At 40.0% G+C, this 24,048-nt stretch overlaps 1 protein-coding gene across 2 annotated transcripts in view; it reads left to right on the forward strand.

Moving 5' to 3' along the window:
- The window catches only part of GALNT7 (polypeptide N-acetylgalactosaminyltransferase 7), a 70,638-nt gene extending 51,206 nt beyond the window's left edge, over positions 1-19,432 (forward strand). Inside the window, exons 4-12 of one of the 2 annotated variants that reach the window (XM_018926633.3) lie at positions 795-925; positions 1,162-1,241; positions 3,145-3,327; positions 6,606-6,723; positions 8,647-8,769; positions 10,722-10,940; positions 13,093-13,191; positions 14,474-14,602; positions 17,078-19,432. In XM_018926633.3, the coding sequence (XP_018782178.1) occupies positions 795-925; positions 1,162-1,241; positions 3,145-3,327; positions 6,606-6,723; positions 8,647-8,769; positions 10,722-10,940; positions 13,093-13,191; positions 14,474-14,602; positions 17,078-17,215 (1,220 nt within the window). In that variant the 3' untranslated portion in view covers positions 17,216-19,432. Of the gene's footprint in view, positions 1-794; positions 926-1,161; positions 1,242-3,144; positions 3,328-3,469; positions 3,653-6,605; positions 6,724-8,646; positions 8,770-10,721; positions 10,941-13,092; positions 13,192-14,473; positions 14,603-17,077 lie in introns of both variants that reach the window. The other variant, XM_009101150.4, reaches the window with a different exon arrangement.
- Positions 19,433-24,048: the final 4,616 nt, after the last annotated feature.

Genomic DNA, 24,048 nt, shown 5'->3' on the forward strand with positions numbered 1-24,048 from the left:
TCTGGGCAAAAATGCCAAGCAACAGTAGGATCCTTTTTTCAAACTGTGTGGCAGGAATGTGGTTTCCAGAGAAGTTTGGCCCAGACAAATACAAATCTGCAAATACAAATCTGAAATCATTTAAGCATAACTCATCTTGATTCCTGTGTGGTTACTCATCCTTTTACTGATGGAAGTCCCTTTGGCTAAAGGTTTGTTGTCTCCTCAGTATGATGCACTTCTGGCCCTCCAATTATTCTCATTAATTTCATGAGAAGATCATCGTAAGACCTCTGCAAGAGGGAACAGGTCTAGATGAAGGAGAGCAGTAATTTGAGCCTGGTGAGATTCTGCCTCAGGTTTCCAGATGATTAATAGACTGACAGAAAATGTTGTGAGGGTGAAAGTAAAGGGAAGGGAAGTGTTTAACTGAAAGTGGTGCCTTCAGCTGTACGTGTGACATCATCTGATGAGGAAAGATGGTGTGCTGAAGTGTAGACACTTCTCTGGCTGCTTGGAATACAGATGAAAAGCTGCAAGCCACTCTGTGATGTGTAGAAGTGACTGTGAGTTGTCCACCCAGCTCCCTGTGGGGTGGCCAACCACTTCAGCTGCCCTTTCTTCAGATGTGCCAGACACAAACCTGTGCCATGAGCTCAGTGGTCTTGATCTCCTCAGTTTTAGTGTTTGTGAGTAGTTGAATGAAAGGTTCTTGTAAATGTCTGAATGTCTGTAGATATTTTTGGCTTATATTAAGAGAATAAAACTCTTTATTGTTAAACCTCTCCAATTTTTTTTTCTTTGTTATCTGATAGCACACTTACAAGAGAGGCTGGATGACTACATAAAGCAGTGGAATGGCCTTGTAAAGGTATTTCGAAATGAGAGGAGAGAAGGTTTGATCCAAGCTAGAAGCATTGGAGCCCAGAAGGCTAAACTTGGGCAGGTAGGAGCCAATTCACTCACAAGTCTGTCTTCTTTTTCTTTTTTGGGGGGGAAAGGTTGTGGTGGCTTCAATAGGCATGTGGAAATTACTGATACTGTTTTAAGAAGAGATTAATTTTACTCATTTAATCTTCGTCTTCTTGTTTATAATATGAATGTATCTCAGTGTAAGTAAACTTAATTAAATAATGATGTTGTATACAGAAATATAAGTTACTTTTTTTTTTCCTTTCAAAGGTTTTGATTTACCTAGATGCCCATTGTGAGGTGGGAATTAATTGGTATGCACCACTTATAGCTCCTATATCTAAAGACAGGTAATGTTCTCCTGTTACTTCCAGTGTCTGGCCTTTTAGAAAGTGAAAGTCACAGTAATAATCCTCACTTTTCAAACTACAGTCAATGTGTTTTATATCTATATCAAACTACAATGTTTTCCATATGATGATTATATTATCTCCCAGCATAAAAGATGCATAATGAGGAAGGAATATAGCCAGGGAAATTAATCTCCAGGCCATTTATTTTAATAGGCATACTGAATATTTTGTCTAGTGTAGATTGTATGTAACTCTTGTCTTTTACAATGATCTGAGGCACTGATATTGAAACGTTCTAGCTGAATAAGGGGCATGATTGAACAAAATAACAAAAAAACTGTGGCTTTTGGAAAATGAGAAAATATTTAAATATTTAACATTAAATCAAAACATTTGACATAACAATCAAAACAAAATATTTAACATTAAATCAAAACATTTATTGCTATTTGCATTGAGAAAATGCGAATAGCAATAAATGTTTTGATTTAATGGGAGTTTAAAGCCCCTGTGATCTCAAGAGTTTATAACTTTCTCATCTTTGGTCTTGATGTATGGTCTTACTTGTTTCCTGTGAAGTTCTTGGAGCACTGTCTGTAGCAGAGTGAGGCCAGGCTGGAGCTGTCTGTGCCACAGCCCCAGGCACTTGCTGGGAGTCTGTGGGGGAAGAGCCTGCACTGTGAGGGGTGGCAGAGGAGGGACATCCCCAGGCTTTCACTCCTCCCAGCTGTTGAAATGCTGTTGTTGCTGTGTGCTACTGCACTCTTGGCTTGTGTGGTCAGTGGTATGTGTGTTTAGGAAACCATGTACAGGATTAAACTCTTTTTAATCCCATAAAATAGCTCCCTAATCCTAAAAACTATTTGTTAACCTGCTGTGCTACCAGAGTTCTCTTGGAGAATTTGGGTTTGTGTGTGTTAAAGGCTGTAACTCAACCAAGACAGGATACTAGAGAGAAGCTTGTGTGCTCCCATTGAGTGTGTATTATTGTTTTACACAAGAAAGACTGGTAAGAAGAGGGGCATTTAGAGGCATCCTCCAGCACTGCCCACAGAGGGGAAGGCTGCAGGATGATGGCCACAGGTGCTGAGACACACAGTGCCAGCAGACAGTGCTTGGCAGCCTCCTTCCACGCCCTGGGACCCAGGCATACCCTGCTGCTGCTTCTGCCTCAAAGAACAGCATGGTTTTAACATCTCTCTTCCCCCCTGCCTTTTCTATCTCTTGGAGCTTCATTTAAAAAGGTGGAAGTGTTCCAGCCTGGGTCACTGGGAATCTCATTTGAAATATGTGGGGACAGAAACCACATCATGTCTTTTCCTTGGTGAATATTGTGTGTGATAGATCACAATGAGGAGAGTATTGCAAATCAAACAGGAAGGATTCTACTGAAAACTGCTTCTAGGAGAGCACTAGTAATGTTTTTCTATCCTTAGAACTTGGTGGGTTTTCAGGGCATTTGAATGGGACAGTGTAATGAAAATCTGTGTTAACACTAGTAAAAGCTAAGTGTTTATCATACTTGTTGACAGCTAAGATCTGATATGAACAGAAATTACAGGAAATAACAGTACTGTGAGAACCCTGGCCCCATAAGGGCTCCACTGTTGCTTCCAGCAGTGCTTTATTAGAAGACTGGTATCAAGAAATCCACGTAAAGGAAAATGTTGATATATTAGCATCTCAGACCTAACTTTTCTGTTTTCAGAACATCTTAAAACAATGTAAAGACCATCTATGTTTTTCTTCTAACGGGGCTTCATTTTTTTAATAGTGTGTTTACAAGTGACCTTATATACAGTGCTCTATAAACTTAATTAATGGTGTAAATTTCAGATTAGACACATTACTCTTCTGAAATTGTATTTTGCTCTTTCTTTCCCTTCTACAAATGTTTCAGAACTACATGTACTGTACCTCTAATAGATTACATAGATGGGAATGATTATTCCATTGAGCCACAACAAGGTGGGGATGAAGATGGTTTTGCCAGAGGGGCCTGGGACTGGAGTTTGCTATGGAAACGCATTCCGTTAAGCCACAAGGAAAAGTCCAAACGAAAGCATAAAACTGAGCCCTATCGGTAAAGAGAGCTGTTTATGTACTGTGACTCTGATGGAATGATTGTCTAAACCCTGTCGTTTTTGCCTCCCCCCTCTCTCCCCACGGACCTGGGCGGGCTCTGGCGCGCCTGCCCTGCCGTACCCGCGCCCGCCCGCCCGCAGAACCACATGCACGGTGCCGCTTATAGATGTCATAGATGGCAACTCTTTTAAGATTGTGCCGCAAGGGGGTGGTGACGAAGATGGGTTTGCTAGAGGAGCGTGGGATTGGAGTATGCTATGGAAGAGGGTTCCCTTGACCAAGAGAGAGAAGGAAAGCAGAAAGACAAAAACTGAACCGTATCGGTAATCACTAAATCACTTACCCGTTCCTTTTTTCTTTCTGAAGTCAATATTGACCCACTAAAACTTGCATGTACTTCTAGCCTGAGCACCTTCACGTTTCTAGCCACACTAGCTGCTTTGTTTTGCCACAACTGACTATTTGCTCAAAATAACTTTTGCTACCTTGTGTTGCCTCTCCGTTCCTGCTCTTGTGTGGTTGATAGGGTGCACATCAGAATTTCTGGGTTCTGTTTGGCAAAATAAAATATTGTATATTTCCCTTTTGTGGCCAGGGAAAACTTTTAGCTGTGATTTTTTTTTTTTTTTCAAGTACTGTTGGAAACAACAGTGCTTGTTTAACCATTTGGTTTGAAATAATGAGCATGCTGGAAGTCTTTCTGATAGATGGTGATGCATAAAATCTGCAGCCTGCTGTCATGGCCTGATGCATGCATACAGCTGGAGGATTATGCATGTGTATCAAAAAAAAAAATCCCTTTTGTCATATATCTGCCACTTGCTTCACAATGGATCACATCTGACAAAGAAGCATACTGTTTAAGGATCTTGGCTAGATATTTCCTAAGAATTTTAATATAATACACATAACAATAAAAAAAAAAAGGAATAAAGATAAAAACAGCACCTTTTATTGTGGGAAAACGCCAATAATTTTCATGGAATTTCTGCCTTTTTATTATGCTTTGTAGTGGGGTATGTTTTCTTCCCAGAAAACAAAAACTGCCTAGAAACCCTAGCTTAGAAACTACGGTTTCTGGATGGCTTTTCAAAACTGGGAGGCTGTGGTTCTGCTGGTTTTTTATTACTTTCCCCTTCACACTTAACTAATCGTGTTACTACATTTGAAAGCAATCTTCACATCTTCAGAATCTAATGTCTTCTCTTGCTTCTATATATGATTTAAACATTGTAAGAACTGATGTTGGTACTTCCCTATTCCCCACCCATGATTGTTCTTTGCTAAAATGGCAACACATGCAAGCAAGTTATGAAGCTTTGATCTGTTTTGTACAGTTTAAATAATGCCATTTTCTGATGAGGCTGTCCACATTGGAACTTTAATGTTCACGTAGCGGGGGATAAACTATTTCAAACATTGCTGTAATGTTTTGTGTTTACCATCCAAACAGGTCTTAAAATCGTTTAAACTGTTCCCAGAAACACAGAACACATGTTCTCAGAATGTTTTAAAAGATGACTTTATTTTTAATAATACCTTCAGATTTACAATGTTTCCTTTAAAAAGAGACATGCCCTGCATCTGTTTGTCTCTAGGCTGTGTGCATTTTCTTGCAGCAATACCAAGGCAAGTAAGACCAAGTAAAAGTCTTGCTGAAACCATAGCCAAGATTGCTTGGCTAAAAAAGAAAACAAAAAGATTCTCATCAGCTTAAAGCACCGAGGCAACGTTTTTGTAACGTGAGAATTGCCCCAGGACTGAATCCTTCTTTCAGTAACAGCACTTACCTCTTTGTATCCTGTGAAGTAAACTGCTGAGCTTATGTGGCTTTTACTGTGTTCTTTAACACACTTGGCAGCATCTTGGAGGCCAAGCCTGAAACTGCAGTATCTGAGGCTTCTACACTTGCCAAGTCTTTATGGTGCTGAGGAAACCAAAAGTGCAGAAAAAGCTGCGGTGCTGTGCTATGCAAAGTGCTTTCCCCTGCTGTGTCTTCTGGCTGCTTAACTCCAGGATGCAAAAGCAGTGTTGGAGGAAAATACTGCAGGCAGCAAGTAGAAAGGGACATGTAGCAGTACTTTGGCATGTGATCACCTAACTTGGACAGCAACTAAACTGATAATTAATTATGCTGAGAGTCAGCACACACACCCAAGCAAAGCAAAACAAGGAATGAATTCACTGCTTCCCATGGAGAGGGAGGTGTTCTCCAGGAGAGCAGGACCCCATCACGTGCAATGGTGACTTGAGAAGACAAACACCATCACTCCAAAAATTCCCCTTCTTCCTCCAATTTTCATACTGAGCATGATGCCACGTGGTCTGGAATATCCCTGTGCTCTGTTTGGGACACTTGTCCTGGCTGTGTCCCCTCCCATCCTCCCATGCATCTCCAGTCTCCTCCCCACTGTGGCAGGATGAAAAGCAAAAAAGGCCTTGGCTCTGTGCAACCCCTTCTCAGCAATGACAAAAACATCTCCCCATTATCAGCCCTGTGTTCAGCACAAACCCAAAACACAGCCCATGCCAGCCACTGGGAAGAGAATTAACTCTACCCCAGCCAAAACCAGCTCAAGCTGTAATCCAGACCACAGCATCTTTTTGACACATTAAAACTTGGTAATTGAATCATGGCATATGGGAAGGGATTTACAAAGTCATGGAAAGGAAAAAGGTAACAGCAAAAAGACTAAACCAAAACAGAAACCTTGTACTACTTTATCTAGGCCCTCTGCAAAATTTCACTGAGTATAACATAAAGTGTCTCCTAATAGGACAAAAAGAGCTGGAAGATCAGAAAGCTGGAAAAACTCTGTTACTTGCTTAATAGACAATGTGTTTCAATGTGGCAGCTCTTCAGAACATAAACCTGTTTGCAGTTTCATATTATCTCAAAAACTAGAAAAAATTTTAAGAGAGAAACATCTTATCAGACTGATTCTCATCTTGTTTTTTATTTTAATAGAAGGATGATGACTGGCTGAATGGAAAATTCAGACCAAGATTTTCTATCATCAAATTCATTAATTAAACAAATTACTTGTAGAAGAAAATCCACAACATAATAAAAAACTGTGACCTCACTAAAAATTATATAGATGCCACTTTAGAAAATTGCTGCGCGCTGATGACAAAGCTTTATGATTTTTTAGTGTATTGCCATTTACCTGATCTCTACTACGTGTTAGCTGAATTGCTTTCCTCCCTAAAGTTTTCTCTGAGTGCTATTGTATCCCTTTGGCAGAAGGAGTTACACTGTCTTCCTCTTCACAGGTCCCCTGCCATGGCTGGTGGATTGTTTGCCATTGAACGTGATTTCTTCTTTGAGCTGGGTCTCTATGATCCAGGGCTTCAAATCTGGGGTGGTGAAAACTTTGAAATTTCTTACAAGGTAACACAATATTTGAAAAGTAATTCAATTAAATAGATGTTTTTATTTTTCTGTAAATACTTCTGTTTGGAGTTTAGACAGAGCTGCCTCTTCCTCCTGAAGCCCAGGTTTTGGTGTGAGGAGATGTGACAGAGATGTGTCTCCTCAATGTTTCCTCGTGGACTTTGGGACAGAAGTGTTCAGACAGTTGGCTTCTTGCTGAAACCCAAATGATGCGTAATCTAGATTTGTAAACAGTTTGGGATTGCACCCCTAACTGCCCAAATATCCAATAGGAAACTGGCAAATTTGATGTGAGGAAACTGAATGTTCTCATCATGAGTATAGAAAAATGTTGTTTCTAATGATAGAGAACAAGTAGTCCTCATAGTCCTCAGCTTATGCATGTGCACTTGGAAAGTATATAACGGTGCAACACAAAGTAATCTGCTTCCTCCCTGCCATTTTTGTGAGTGAAAAGTTATTTCATATGCTTTTCAGCATTTCAAGACCTTCTTCGCAAGAGAAGTCTTCATAATTGAAATACTAACTGCTTAATCCATAATCACTGGGAAGGATTTTACTTTCACTCCTAGGCATATGCATGCCCTTCATTTTGCAGGAATGATCGTCATTAGCTTCTTGTAGCTTCAGTATTTGTAATGACACAAGTGCAGACAGCAGGAATCCGGCCCAGTTAACAGACCAAAGTGAAGATGTCTTATATCCTCAGCAGCAATCTGTGAAATCCTAGCTGAATTTTTCAAAAAGTACATTCAGAGCTCCCCTAGTTACTCTTGCTCTGAGTTCTTTACTCTTAATAACAGTGGAAAGCTCTTCATGATTTAGAGAAAAGCCCTGAGTGCACTTGCTCAGCTGTAAATCCATATGCAAAGGGGATTTATCGAGGGTGTTATGCACACAGGGTCTTTATCCATGTAATTCTCCATCTTGCTTAGATCAAAATCATGACTGAAAGAACTCACAGTAGTTCTGTGATTGAAATGCTCATTATGTAGACACCTCCAAAGTGGTTTCCTGTAGATCACAACCAATCTTCAGAAGCACTAAACATTTATCAGCCTTGCATGCTCACTCCTAGATAGCAAATAAAATTAATGTCCTTGCATACCTGAGGAGGTTTTTTGATGAAACTTAAGAAAATTAATATCATGATGCAATGAAGAAAGTGAGATACTCTGCCCATCTTTCCTGATACTGGTAAATCATATTCTTAATCTGGAATTCAGACTAATTTGAAACATTCACAAGATTCGCTTGAATTAGGATTTGGTGCTACAGTTAAACTTCTCCAAACTATAAGCAACTAAATTCTGATGTAAGTATATTTTCTTTTCCCCATTAAGGGATTTTCCAAAGATATGTGGGAGTGAGGGAATTTCAGAATGTTAATATGTTTTACCTATTTTTTTATTTTCAGCTACTGTAAAAATATCTGTTTCTGCTTGGAGCAGTGGGTTACCTAACACATCCTTATCTCCTACTAATCTTTATTAAGAAAAACTTAAATGTGAATGGGCATCTAGCCAAAACCCATCTTAATGATAGCATGTGAATAACTTCAATAAAATCAAAATATCAATAATTCTGTCATAATAAAAATTACCTAGTTCCTGATTTGGGGCACTTGTTCATTACTGTTGTTCTGAAATAGTGATGGAATAAGATGCCCAACTTTTTAAAAAGCTTTTTTAAAAATTGCTTTTGTTGAGTAATTTTCTGGCTGAGTTGAAAGTGTTCTTGGTATACCTCTTATTTCAAAGACCTGTTTTGTTTATGCTTACATCTGGAGCAAAAAAATATGTAAATATATGATAGTGTAGTAAGAAATGTAGCTGACATTCCTTCCATAATTTATTATCTATTTGTCTGTCTTAAATTCCTGTGCATATATATTAATAATACCTTTGCTGTATCCTGTAGATCTGGCAGTGTGGGGGAAAGCTGCTGTTTGTTCCCTGTTCTCGTGTTGGACACATCTATCGTCTGCAGGGCTGGCAGGGAAATCCACCCCCTGTGTACGTTGGCTCTTCTCCTACATTAAAGGTACAGTTTTGAAGCAACCTTGAAGGTGGTTTTTGATTTCAGATAAGAACAGTTTTAGATAAATCTGTTTAAATTACCAGGAACAGTTTAGAGAGCACTTCATCCAAAGCGATTTAGTGTCTTCAGCTGGGATGAGAGAAATCTTTGTGTTAATCCCACTGTTATTAAGAGTAGAGAATCCTAGAACCCATTTTCTTGCTCTAAAGCCTTGCCCCACTATCTTTGAGGTACAAATCACACCTCCAGCCTTTGCTGCGCTTGCCCAAGTATGTATGAACAACTCTACACACTCCTGGAGATGAAGATCATGGGTTTGAAATCCCCTTTTACCTTGATAAAGATGATCCTAGACCAAGTTAGTGAGTTCTGGAATCTAGCATCTCTCAGACTTTTGTGTCTGCATTTGTTAGTTAGGAAGCAGCAAATGACACCTGGGAAGATGATATGCTCTGCTCTACATCATGAGGCTTTGCAGCTCCTCAGGTACACTGCAGGTTGTAGAAGTGTTTTTCAAGCCCTGAGATTAAAATTAGACATCAATTCCAGAAAGCAAATGAGCCAGCTCTATATCTGAAGAGAGAATTTGAATCAAGAAAAACTGTTTATATCAGTTTTCATCTACCAGCAGGAGGAGAGACAACCCTCCTGTTAAGTTTTTCTATTGCCCATTTGAGGCTTCCTCTTGGGCTCTGTTCTGGGCATCGGTGAATCCCTCTCCCAAAGACCCAGCTCTTTGTAAATTCCAGTCCCTGAGCAATCTTCCTAGACAAGGAGTACCTGTAGGCTTATAGAGTATGGCTTGAGCCAACCTAACAGTTAGTTCCAAAGGCAATGTCCCAGCCTAGCTGAATGGTAAAAAACTAACCTAGCATACACACCCCCCCATCCCCAAAAAAAGTCACATATTAGTAGTGTGACCTGATTAACATTTCGATGAAACAAGGACTAGGACCAGTACATGGGATCCTAGGGGGACACATCTGGGATTAGAGACAGAGTAATGGGCAACAGGATAGCAAATGATAGGTCTATTGCTCAGTGCAGGCAAGATGCTGGTTTTCCTTGTCTGAAGTGATAAAAATCATTCGGTGTTCTCAAAAGCTGATCAAAAATATTTATTGTATATCTTAACACCTTACATGAGTCTGCTGGCCTGCTTATTGAATATAAAAAGCACTGCTGAGTGTTTTTAAATGTTAAGTTTCTTCTCTGTACAAGGCAGAATGCTTTTTCCCCCTCTTCAGGCACTCTCCTGTCTTCACAGTAAATGTCACTTTTTTATAGCTTTGTTCGATTTGTGCCGGATGTGGATTAAAGTCACAATAATTTGTGCCTTCAGTCAAATCTTTTAAGGCTGTTTTAACACAGGTAACTAACACTAGAAGAATTGGCAAAGTGAGGCATCTAGAATGTGTGCAGGTTATATAGAGATAGGAGTCATCTAAGAGGATAAGAAAGATGTGAGGTAGAGGCTTGTTGCTAAGTGAGCTATCCAATCTTCCTCCTTCTCCAAGTAGCTGACCATTTAGAACTGAATTATCTTCCCTGTTAGTGGACCAATGCATACCATTCTCTTCATTAAAAATTGTAGTAGGTGAATAGAGACCATGAATTGCAGTTCTGACAGAAGCAAATGAATGCAACATTTCATTGCACCCATAACTGAAAAGTCTTTATTTTCAAATAAACCATCTCTAATCTTACAAAAAGACTTTGCCCTCTCATTAAGCAGCCCAGTTTAATTTGCTGGCTTCGGTCCTAAACTATCACTTGAAAATATTCATATGTCTTGTATATTCTGCTGATAGTGACAGATTGTTAGTGCTATATAATAATACTATGCTGTCACTTTCTAAGAGGATAAATTCTTAAATTTCTGTTATTAACAAGGAGTTGCTTCTGGCCTGTTTGTGTGTACTTTGAGGTCACAGCAGTGTCTTTACTCTCCACAGAACTATGTCAGAGTTGTAGAAGTGTGGTGGGATGAATACAAAGATTACTTCTATGCCAGCCGGCCGGAGACAAAGGCGCTGCCCTACGGAGATATATCTGAGCTGAAGAAATTCCGTGAAGATCACAACTGCAAAAGTTTTAAGTGGTTTATGGAAGAAATAGCATATGATATAACTTCATATTACCCCTTACCACCCAAAAACGTGGACTGGGGAGAGGTAGGTACAGCACATAACACCTATGTATTTTAGGAGCTTTTTTCAAAAAACTGAATTCAAAAGGAAGCAATTGTGACTTGACATGTGAACAGGCTATTTGATTACTTCTGTACTAAGCTATATGATGCTAACCAGAGAGCCATAAAGATGTGACCCAGGAAAAAAAATTACATCTACTTTTGCAGGTGTGATTTTTTAATCAGTTCCACAGGTCCTTGAAGGATAATTTATGTCTAGCCTTCTCCAAAGCACTTTTTTCCAAAATCAGAATTTAAGTTTTCTCAAAAGGAAAACATTTGAATCCTGCATATAGGAGTGTTGGTGAAGATTAATTGGTGAAAATATCTTTTGTGTGAAGGCCTAGAGAAGAGATCATGAAATCCAGGTGGAGCTCATTCTGCCTGTGTTTGCTAGACTGGGATGTACTCATACATTTACAGCCTCAGCTAGTCCCTTGCCTGCATGTAATAATTTGATATGATTCTGTCACCATCATTTCCAGCATTAGTGTATACAATTATGACTTCACTAAATTAAGAATGTGGTTGCAAATGCAGCACTTCCAAGTGGTTGGCAGAGGAAGCTGGGATACCCTGAATGCAGGACTCCTCACTCACTGAACTCTGCCTGTCTCGTTCTGGCATTTAGCCCACACCTTGGCAAGCACATACTGCAGGTCTCCTGCCTGCTTTCAGATTTTTTTTCCCCTTCTGCAATTGATTACATCTTTGCCCTGTCTCTCCTATTTATTTCACTTTTGCAGACTGTTGAGGGAAATTAAGGAAATCTTCTTCCTAGCTGAGGAGAATTCCTGTGTCCCACCAAATTTAGCAACCTTCTTTCCCAAGATATGATGAATATGATACATGGTTTTGCAACTTCAAAAGCACATTAGAAAATACAGATCTCTGCTGTGTCCTATCACCAAGCAAGTGTCATCTCTAATTTCTTAATGCTAGAATTAGTGATGCAGAGCACGTGCATGGTGAAAGGGGGTACAAATAATCTTTTGTCTGACTGACCAGGTAAACAATGCCACCTTGATTTCTTACCTAAAAGCCAGCACAAAAGCATCAGCTACTATATGAACCTTAGACCTCCTCAGGTATCTACATAAAGGGTTTGGAAGATACAATAAATATTGCTGTTCACCAAGGTGAAAGCATCTGAAAACTATAAAATAATACTGGCTACCTTGCAGGAAATCATCCCTGATAAAAGCAAGTGGGTCTGGTGAAGCAACAGGAAAATTTTAAGTGCAGAGACTTCTCTGAAGTTTTCTTCAACTCTTCTTTGCAGGCTGCTAGTTATCCTACATCTGAGAAGTCCTGTCCCCCCTCCCCCCATTTGTAACACCACACTGATTGCATTTCCACACTCTAGGGTATGAAAGTATGGGTTCATCTTCCCTAGCACTCCCTGGAAGAGTCTAAGCTTAGTCCTTCAGACTTTTTATACCATTACAAAGAGGAAAGAGTCTCTGGCAAAGAAAATAGGTCTGGAAAAAATGTTATTTGTGTCATAAAGTCTTTGTAAGGCTGCTTGTTGGCCCTTCTGAGAAGGGAGTGAGATAATCAGCAGTTGAGACGTGCTTTATAACAGGACTTCTGTTCTTTATCCCTGTGCCTGTCCCTCATCAATTTTATTTCTTTTTTTTTCTGTGTAATTGCTGCTGCAGAAGGTCCATCTGAGCAGCTGGGTCAGTGGGCTGTGTCTGGCTGTGGGTAATTGCTGCCGTGCATAACTTCTCTGCATCCTGTTTCTCTTCATCCACAAGATGAGAGCCACTTACCTGAGCTCCTGAGCTTATTTAAGAAGACCTGGGAGATGGAACATGCTCTGATAGGAGAGTGAATAAATTAAAATACTTGGAAGCCCTGTATTTTGGTGTTAATAATTTGGAATTGAGCTTTGCAACTCTGGCTTTATCAGCATGCTCTGACTCATGGAAGGGCCTGCAAATTAGCATGGGCAGGTTGAAGCTCCATCTCCCAGAAGAGTTAACATCAGTACTTAAATTTCATACAGAGGTTTATCTAATCTCTCTGTCAGATACCTGTTTCTGGTTTGAGAGATAACTGAGAATTTTCTGAACTCCTTAGTGCTTATTTTTCCCTTGAGACTAACTTAAAGTGCAAAACCTCTTTTCCAGATTAGAGGCTTTGAAACTTCTTACTGCATCGACAGCATGGGGCACACCAATGGTGGCTTTGTTGAGCTTGGGCCCTGCCACAGAATGGGAGGGAATCAGGTAAGGAGCTTGGAGGCAAGTCTGAAGGAGAATTGCTTGCTGTGGATTGATAACAGGCAGGTTTTCTGTTAAGCCTGTACATCAAGTCACCTAGGTGCCAGCTACAAAGGTGGGAATTAGGGTTTTCTGTAAGCATACTGACATTGCTAAAATACAGCAATCTGGAAATACCATTGCAGACATAAATGGTATGAAATTGAAGGCAAATCCGTAATCCATTCTTCAGGGAAACAGGTACATGAAGAAGCAACAGTATCACTGCTTCAGCTCTTAGCATTGCTCCTGATTCACCACTTACCTTTACTTAATAATTACTCCTTCAGGAAAAAAACCTTTACTGTGGCTCAAGTATGTAAGGAAGTTGTTTTGGTCTAAGCTAAAACACTTTTGTGCAGTAACTCATCTTCCACCACAGTAGAGGAGAAAATGAGCAGAAATTTATCTCTGCTTTATTTACAAATTAATTGACAGAACGTAATTACTATTAGAGGGTTGCAATCAAAGCTTTTGTTGTGTTTGACCTGTATCTTCACAAACCTGCTCACACTACCCCAGAGACATGCTGTTCTGTCTTTATATCTTCTTTTCTGGTTGGAAAATTTTTCAGAATTTAAAGTTCTTATTTAAGCCCATGTAAACTTAAACCAGGCATTTTTTTGGTGGCAATCATAACATTGCATTTAGGATGATGTTTTTAAAAATCCTATATGGATTAGCTCTTATTAGCCCCCGGAAATGTCTCTTTTATTCTGATATTTAATGAAAAGGTTCCCTAAACTACTTTTTCTGCATATGCTACCCAAAAAAAAACCCTAGCACTTTTTCTGTAAGAAGTAGCCAGGATAATCTTTTTGTATCTGGATGAATTAGATTGATTTCCTCCATGGGTAAAATGCCAAAGTTTTAGTGTCTTCACATGAAATTAGTGTCCAGGATCAAGGACTTGCTACCAGGCTTTTATAAAGATAATGGGTTGTTTGGCCATCAAATTGTACAAAGGTATGTAATCAAACACTTTAGAAGTCTCCTTAATATGAATCCCTTTACCATTTTTGTCTTTCTGGTTAAGTTTCTTGGCCTTCTAAGTCCTACAGGAAAGTTAACCATGAAATTTAGTATTGTGATAGTAAAAGCATGTTACGCAAAATAAAGAACCCTCCTGAAAGACAGGTGTAATAAAACCAGAAAATGTTTTGAATGTTGCAATTTCATTGTGTTTGCAGTGTTTATAGAGTGCTCCTTGAGTCAACTGTTGTGAAAATGGCTTTTTCTTCTCCGTTAGCTTTTCCGAATCAACGAGGCCAATCAACTCATGCAGTACGATCAGTGCTTAACTAAAGGACCAGATGGATCCAAAATTATGATTACACACTGTAATCAGAATGAATTCAAGGAGTGGCAATTCTTCAAGGTACGCAACAGATATATGGAAGAAAATACATTTTTAGGTTTGATTTCGTACTGGGTTTTTTTCAGCTTTAAAACTTGTTATATATATATATCTGAAATTAAAGATCTGTGACAAGGTTGAGTAAATTTTTAATGGCACATTCTCAGAAATACATGCATGCTAGAGAAACTTCCTCTAGTGAAAGATCCTTTTATTTAGCGAATCTAGTTGCTGTCTCCTGTAGCAAAATCTTTAAGGAAAACTCTGTGAGGCTACATTTGTTGCCACAGAGATATTAGGAGTTAGCCCGTGTCTCAGAGGAAGCAAAGTGCATGTCCACTACTAGTGACAGGCTTTATAAAAGCTTTTAGTGCCATCGCCCTCTCTGCTTGTATCCTCTCCTTCAAGAAAGTCTCTTTATCTCATTTATCTTGCTGTGAGAAGATGGCTTAAATGCTAGAGTGCATTTAGAAGCTTGGGTCAATATTAGGTCTCATTTTGAGCAGTCTAAATAAGGTGTTTCTCTGTTTAAAGACAAGATATTTTTAAGCCTACATGGAAGTAAATGTAAGATTACTCTGCCTTTTCGTGTTGTCTTTGTCTTCTTCAGTATTTCACTTCCTGTTCGTTAGCCGTTCTCTAGTAACAAGAACATGCTCTGTTCTTAATCCTGGGTGTGGTGCTGTTATAGTGCTATTGCAAAATCTATAAATTTTAATAAGGACTTGGAATGTTGGCTGATATGCATGTGAGGGCTGCTACAGTCTTTTTAGTCATTACATCTGTAAGTCCTCTATTCATGTAAGTTTTGTTAGTGTTGCTTTGAAAAATGCCTACGTTTCTATTTCTGTTTGTCTCTTAAAAAAGTGAGACTGAATAGTCCAGGGGTGACGTTATCCTTGGATATAGCCACATATAACTTGGTCCTACATCTAAGAAACTATTCCATGTCAATTTTGCTTCAGCTTATATAGCTAGCATATTGCATATTTATTAATTCATTAGCTGTTTATCTGGATTCTTTATTGTTTGTCTGGATTCTTTATTGTTTCTCTGAAAGATGCACAGTTGAGTGCAGTGAAATCTCTTGTTGTCCTTTAAGCTACTCCACATTTTCTGGTGTTTGCATAGAGCTAGGAAATATCAGGTACCATAATGCCATTTCCATCCAGCTCAGCTTCCTTGTGCTGGAGAGACAGACAAATTTCTTTAAACCTGAAATGTAAAAATTAATAAGCAGTGGCAGGTAAGGGCCAACTTCAGCTTTAATATTTCAGGAGAATAATATGTAGCAGTTTTTAACACTCCAGCCATTCTAGTTTGTCCCAGCATGTTACTTGGCTTCTCTCTAAGAATTTCATTTATGCAAGATCCATTTCCTCTGCACTAGCACTGGTTATGTAATTGTTTGCTTATTACCACTAGTTATAAGGAAGCCCAGTAAGCGCAGTCTGGGCTGTAGAACAAAACACTGACTGGCTTCTAGAAGGAAAAAAAAGGGAGGTTGAGAGTGAAAGGACCACCAAGGGTGTGTAACCAAATACTAGGAAATGGGCACACTGCTGTGCAGTACAGAGGGTATAACTGTTCCTTCTACTGGTGAAGGTGTAAGGAATGAGACACTTATGGACTGCTGCAAAATGTTGTGGCCTTCTGTAAATTAAGGTTTCAAGGAGATTTTATCTGGTTGATCTGTTGTCTGTCTCTGAAACAAGCAGTGTGCCAGTTTGGTGAGTGTAACATGTGCTGCTTGAGCACTGAGCAGTAGCAGGGATTGAGAACAGGACTGGTGGTGGTCTGCCTGTTTCATTTAGACATCCATTTTTTTCTCCAGCTAGAGGACCCCCATATCTGGCCACACTGCAGGAGCCAAGTATTGATCTGAAGCATCATTTGGCTGTGCACATGTGTGTGGGGTGATGGAGAGGGTGCGAGAGTCAGCCTGACCCATGCCTGGTGCAATAGGCTTGTGCTTCCTTGGGCAGCCTCCTGCTGCTCTGGAAGCCAGACTTAACTCTAATACTCTTCACTTCTTCTTCTGCCAGCCAAACAGGGAGCCAAGTTAGTACTTTTTTTACCCCTGTGGTGTTAATGGTGTAATTTGTTTTCTGTGAGGGCTGACTGGAGGAGGAGCTGCCCATAGAGAAGTCCTCATAGAGCTGTCCTCAAGAGTTAATCTTCTAGTTTGGTTACAGGATGGATGAAAAGGCTAGAAGCATTTTAGATAGAGTTTTGCTCATTTTGTTAGCAGTTTGTTGCCTGAGAGAAACAGGAGGCATCTCAGGAGGACCTACAAGAACCAAAGATTTAATAGGAAGGCTGCAAAGTGCTATGTTTAACAAATAGTAAAATGATGTAGAACTGATCTGTTTTGGGATGCTGAAACCTGGTTTTGTAAATCACTATATTGCAGATGTAAGGAAATGTTAAAAAAAAACCCCAAACAAATGAAATAAAAAAAACCCAACACATTTTCCTGGTGGTTTTGTCTTTCAGAATCTACACAGATTTACTCACATTCCATCAGGGAAGTGCTTGGATCGCTCCGAAGTCCTCCATCAAGTTTTCATTTCAGAGTGTGACTCCAGTAAAGCAACACAAAAATGGGAAATGAACAACATCCTTAGTGTGTAGACAGACAAAACCTACCTACTGACACATTCATTTGTACAGGACTGAAAATAGCCTGAAAACTGCTGCAGTTATTAACTTTGTACAGCTGTGAGCCTCCTGGCTTGAATGAAGGACATAGAGGAACTGTGATTATTACAATAACATTATCATCTGCAGTTAATGTTTACAAAACTGCTTTACCTTAAACTCTGTAGATGTTTACATCTTTTTGTTTCGAAATGTTGGTAAATTAATGTGCTGTTAGCTATGGTTCACAGGAACATAGTTAAAAGCGTTGTCGTCTTCTTTGGGATTACACTCAGGGGTCTGAAGGCAGTTTTTTTACACACACTTGAAAAGGTTGTAGTAATCAGATTTTCATAGAACTTGGTGATTATCAACCTGTTGTATATTTTTATTTAATTTTACATCTTACTAAGCACTGCCACAGGTTATTAGCCAGGGTGGCCTTCTCTCACAATCATGCTGCTTTTTTGGAAGATGAATTTGAACATATTTAGTGCCTCTTTCATTTCTCTCTTTCACAAGGAAAGCATTTGTTGGAAATTTGCAGTGGGCTGCTCTGAGCTGTCACCAGGGGTAGGTACCACCCTATGTAATTACTGTGCTAACAAAGACAAATTTCTATTGCCAGTTTGGCTGCTCTGCTTTGACGGAGTGCTTGGTACAGTGGGAGGAAGACTGTCCAGTTTAGTGCTAATGTGGTACCATTTGATGGAGGTAAGCACCCTCACAAATCCAGTTAAGAATTTATAAGCACTGACTTGCTTGTTTAAACCATGCCTTACATAAAAATAATTGAAATAAACAACAACAACAAAAAAAAAACCCAAGCTGCACAATTATGAAAAACTTGGAAAGAATCAAATACTTCATTTATACTGCTATTTTGAATGGAAATCACTTAGAGGTAGGCTAAAACTTATAATTAGGAAAAAAGCATCCAGCTACTTAACACATCTGCGTAATTCATCACAAGGACATCTGTCAGCCTGTTTGGATGCCAGATTTCGATTCCAAAAGAGAAATGGAAATCCTGAAATCACACTTGTTCGTACTAATCTTCTTGCTATTTCTGTCATTCACAACTTCTCCAGAGGGATTACAAACACGAAAAACCAGCTGCTTGGTGCTACAGTGTACAGAGTAGAATGTGAAGAAGTTGTTTCTAAAAATGTTCTGGAGAGGAGTTAATGCAAACTCCCTTAGGAATATAAATATTGACTCTGAACAAATAGAGAGGTGGAGAGGAAATGACTTATCCTCACTTCCTTTGTCCAGATTTTGTAATTTAAATGTTGACATCAGTGTACTGATTCCATAACTGTTGTCCCTATAACACGTCACACTATTAAGTATGACTAAATTCTTCCCTGAAGTCTAGGATAGCATTGCATGCAGCTTCCATTGATGTTAACAAGGGTTATGTATCATATTTGGTGACAGACTTGGATCTTTATAGGGCTGTCAGCACTGATCTATTAGTTTGGGATCTTTCCTAGTTTCTTTAAACTTCTCATCTATCCCTTCAGAGCGATGAAAAATAGAAAATAAAGGAGGGAGAAACTGGAAAAAAAAAAGGAAAATAAGGTTTTGTGCTGGTACTTGTTCCTTGTGTGTGTGAAAACTGACTCCATTTGTGTGTTGGGTAGATTAATTTAATCATACAACTATGCATAAGAGAAAGAATGGTGGCACATAGATTGTGCTGGTGTGCATTTTAAATGGGTATTATGTGCAATTCATTGAAAGCTGATGCTGTGTGTGAATATGAGTCTGTATGTGAGACTGAACCTTACAAAACATGAGATCATAAGAAGCTGTTGCTGTAATGACTTTTTCCTACTATAGCCGGCTTGGAAAAAAATAATTCCCATATTCTTGCTTTGTAAGTTGATGATAATATCACTATGCATTTCTACATATTTTATAAATTTGATTTATGCAGATTTTGATACACTGTATGTTTCTGTAGAAATTGTAAAAATCTTTAAAAAATTTATTAGGGAAAAATCTGGGAAACCGATGTATATCTTACTCATGGGTTGCTTGTTTTTTAGGTGAAGTAAATAAAATATTTGAATTCTTTGTTTTACTATACTTTTACAGAGTAAAAATGGATTATTATCTTTATAGAAACCCCCCCATATCTCAAAATCTAGGAAATGTCAATGTTACAAACTTACAAATATTAAATGTGGTTTATTTTAAGTTTTATCTAGGAACCTTTTGTTTCATCTGTGGGGACTCAGGTTTTTTTTCCCAGTGAAATGAAAACTTAAATTCCCACTGAGAACTGCACATGGACATATTTGGATTTTTGTATCACCTGCCTGATATAATCAGGTAGATTTAATATGTTTATAGAAAATTAACTTGAGAGTAGAACCAAAGGCCAGGTCTAGTTTGTATCCTTTTTACTGTGTCTTATCTTAGTTCATTAATGTTTCCAAGAAACATGTTTGAATCAAACTTTATTTTTTCCTGAGAAGGTTCCTTAGCAAAAGAGGATGTAATTAAATCAGGCCATGAAAGACACAAGTTCTAAGAGCAGTGCTGAAATCTACAGGGCTTTTTTCACAAATGGGATTCTTGCTTCCCAGCCATATCTGCCAGTGCACTTTTGAGTGTTCAGGTTTCAAAAAGCTCTTTTGACAAAACCCTGGAGTTATGTCACAGACTATTCATGTAGGCTACACCCTTTTAGGTTTGGAAACAGGGAGCAGGAAGGAGGGGACATCTTTCTTTATTACCAGAGATCCTGGTACCAGCAGAACCTACAGGAGTACCAAAGACCTTGTCCCCACTGATGGGTTCCTAGAATCAGTGCATTCTCTTTCCCTACTGCCAGGCAGTCTCCTTCACTACTGCCTGCTTCTTCCATACCATTTGCCTCCAAACTACAGTCCCTAAAGCCAAGACTTATCAACTTACTGCTCTAAAACTACATCCAGAAACTTGAGATCTTTTATACCATGCCAGAGATGTTAAAATTTTATGTTTAACTCTTGACCTGTGAGCCTTCTTGTAAGAAAAAGAAAAACATACCACTGCCTGTAAAAACACAAAAGGTGCTTTGGCAGATTTTTGCTGTATATAAAGCACCATTTTCTTTTTACTTTACAAAACATCAAATTGTGCAAGGATCTATGGTGGCAAAGTAATACAGAGAGCTTAAGAACATGAAGAAGAAATTATCTACACTTTTGAACACAAGCTTTGTTTCTGTAAAAGCATTTATTGTTTGTTCCCTGCTGGTGAGCTTAGATTCATCAACTGTAATAGGTGTAAAGAAATAGGGGAAAACAAATTGGCAATGTTTCTGTTTCTGGTTGTTCTCATTGCTATGAAAGGCAAGAGAATGCTAGGTCTTGCTGTGCTCTGAAATCTCACCCTGCTTACTTTGATGAGAATCATCTGGGAAGTGTCCGTGGTTACCTTCCAGGGTAATATGTACTTTCAGGGAACATCAGAAGTGGTTGCCAGCATTTGGTCCCCTGGCTGTCCAACCCTGCAAGCCTCATCTGAGCTCCTGCAGTGTTGGATCTGTAAATTGTGTAGCTTGGCTGGCACTCTATAAAAGGACTCTCTACGTAGTTAGATCTAATCTAGTTAGAAAAAGGGATAGGTGGCCAAAGAAGTGCAGGTGATTTTGGCTCCCTTGGGTTTTGAATAAAACCTAAAGCATAAACTGTAAGAGACCCTGAAGTCTGAAAGCAGTTTGGCCCTCCTGTCACGGGCAGCCTCACTCGCTGCTGCCTCAGGTGTGTGCACTGGTGTGAGCTGTCCCCCTTGTCACACCCTCAGCTGCAGGAGCTGCTGTGGAGCCCAGAAAAGCAGGAAGAAGTGTTCATGTGGATTTTACATCCCAGGAACCCAGGTAATGGTTAGTTACCTTTGTTTTTTAAAATCTTAAAAATCTAAACTTTCTTTATATGGAGGAACTAATGAAGTGTTCTCCATGACCACATAACCTGGGGCCTGGTGATATTAAAACTAAGGTGTTTGCACAACCCTTTGGATTTTTACCTCATTGCACTGCTCTGTGGCTCTGTGGCTTTTCTGATCAACAGTGTGGATGGAGACTCCCCAGCAAAGAAGTGGTCTGTGGTGGCTGATGGGTCTGAAGTGACTGATGAAAACTGCATGTTCCTTCAGTCAACAGGTCAGTGAAGGTGACAAGCATCCAAGTCTGTCAGGAGGAGTTAGAGCTGCTGAAACACCAAGATGAAAAGGTTTGTTTGCATGTTAGAGCCTTACCTTTTCTTACTAATCAAAGAAACATGATTGTTTCAGGGACAGGACAATGTCCTCTCTGAAGTGGAGTGCAGCTAAAGCAGGGCTGAGGGCTGGGTGTGTCCAGCAGCTTTGGTGAATGCAATCATTTGGTGTGAAAGCAGATCTGCCTCCAGTGATCTGACATTCAAATGATGTTTCTTGCGCAAGAGTAATGTCTCCTGCACAAAAAAAAAGGAAACATAAAGGTGGGGGAAGCAGCATAGCTCTAACTCATAATAAAAGCCAAACAAATGCCTGAGATGAGTGTGATGGCAATAGCAGCCCTCTGGCTGAACGTCCCTGGAAAAGGGAAAATGAATGGAGAGATGATATTTTACTTCCCTGGAAAGGGCTGCTGGTGGCAGTGTGTGTCAACTAAGAAGGCGGCTTGCCCAGACTGCTGTCAAACTGCAGCCTTCAGCTGAAGAAGCACAGCTTGGAATGGGCTTTATGAACCATGTGGAGGCACTAAGGTGGAAATAGGAATCAAAATACAGACTTTCCCCTTGAAATATGTGGGACAATTTCCCCAGGAAAATAATGTAGGGCATATAGAAGCCCTGATATTAGACAGGAGTAGGTCTTTGGGTACAATGTCTTCTGAATCATCTGCGGGGGGGTGCATGTTCCCTGAGTTAGAGCTGCCATGGGAAACAGCATTAGCACCTGTGGGAAACAGCTGGGCCAGAGCCATGGGGACTGGTACTGGCCTTTCTGAGGGCTGATGGTGAAAACACCCCACTGCAAGCTGAGGACAACACCCCTCAATACAGCCAGGGACTTTGTCCCTCTGTAGCATTCTGCACAGGAGACCCCGAGCCCTGCCTGGCAGTGCAAGCTTTGCCAGCCTGAGCCTGTGGGATGGCTGCAGCACCTTGCCAGAGCCCTCAAGGCCATCCCAATTGCCCAACACACACTACAAATGCAGTTTTTGTGGTTTTTTTATTTCTGAGACAGCAGAAACTGTGTGGAAGAAAAGTAGAACTGGATGAAAGTAGAAGCCTTGTGGAAGATTCTTGTGAGTTCATAAGAAGCAGAGAAGATTTGGGAAAAGCTCACCAAGAGGAAAAGCATGCCCAGCTCTGGAAGGGCTGCTAGTCATGCTGCTCTTTTGATTGCACTGAGGAATGCACTGAAGTCCTGCCTGTCCTGAAGATGCCAAGGAATCTCCAGAGATACAGCTAATCAACCTGGCAATGGGAAGGAAAGCTTCTGTCCTGCCAGCTGGGAGAGAAGGTAAGATGGTGTGGGGTGTTCTGAGGAAAACAATTCTGTAACCCTGTAGCAGAGTGGGGTCTGGCTACTATTGATACTAAAGCTTTTGAAGTAATATTGAATGGGCCATTTCCATTTGGAGATGAGAAACACTCCTGGGGTTCTTTTCCTGTAATGTTATCCCATTATCTGCCAAGTCAGTATGAGAAAAATGTTGTCCATGTTCAAGAATTATCATGGGCAAGCTGAAAAATATTTTGAATTGGGATAAGAACTGAACGTGACATTAAAACATTAAGCACATGCAAGATCAGATCAAAAGTCCAAGTGGCACAGCAGCCTTTCTCACTCAGAGGTCAGAAGGACCAGTGTGGTCAAAGAGTGCAGGGCAGAGTGAAAGGATGCTGCAGGGATACTTGTCTGACCTTGTCTCTGCTTCTGGCATTGTATAACTCCAGCACTTTCTGACTAGAGATGGCATTTCTGTTTAATACTATAGAATTCCTCCAACTGCTGCTTCAGTCTAGGCAGACTTTAGTCGTGTGCCATGTGATTTATGCAAAAAGTTTTCATGTTTCTGAAGAGGCATGCTGGCTCTGCAGTGCCCTCCTCTCCTGACAAATCAGTGAGATACAGGTGAATCATGAAGGCTTGTTAAAGGTCTTAATTCCTGAGGGGTAGTCAGTGCTGGGTCAGTGGAGAGTTCAGCCAGCCAGCAGCTGGTTTCAAGGTAGCAGCACTGACAAAAACATCAATAACCACTCATTTTTCAAAGGGCCTTTCAGAATGTTGTGGTCTTGTCCATACAAACATCATCTCTCCAGCTCTGCTGAAGAAATTATTTATGGGTACAAATTTTACCATTAGATGTTTGGGCTAGGAAATTCTGACAATAGCCATACAACTTACAGGTGGAGCACTGGATCTGCTACCTATAAGGATTTTTCTGGCGGTTGACTTCATATTCAGTCCTGGAACATCATGAGCCTCTCCAACACTGAGGCCAAGGGAGATAGTTGGTTTCAGGATGTCAGGATAATCAGAGCAATATACAGGTTCACTTACTAATTGGTGCTGGCCTGTGATAATTATGTAATTTGAGGAATTTGTGTAATGAGTCATCTTTTTCATCAGGTAGATCTGAATCTTATGTTATTCCACAGTTAGGAGACTTAATGCATCCCTGGAGGGCTGTGTGCCTTGGAGAATGCAGCAGTGAGCTCAGCATCTGGGCTCTGTTGGGGGATTCTTGACACTGGATTCAAACAGGATCACGGAAAAGCAGATGGGTTGTGATGCAGCTCATAAAAGAGGCTCAGCAGTTTTTGGAAATGCAGAGC

The sequence above is a fragment of the Serinus canaria genome, chromosome 4 (genome assembly GCF_022539315.1).
Source record: "Serinus canaria isolate serCan28SL12 chromosome 4, serCan2020, whole genome shotgun sequence".
Taxonomy (NCBI): Eukaryota; Metazoa; Chordata; class Aves; order Passeriformes; family Fringillidae; genus Serinus; species Serinus canaria.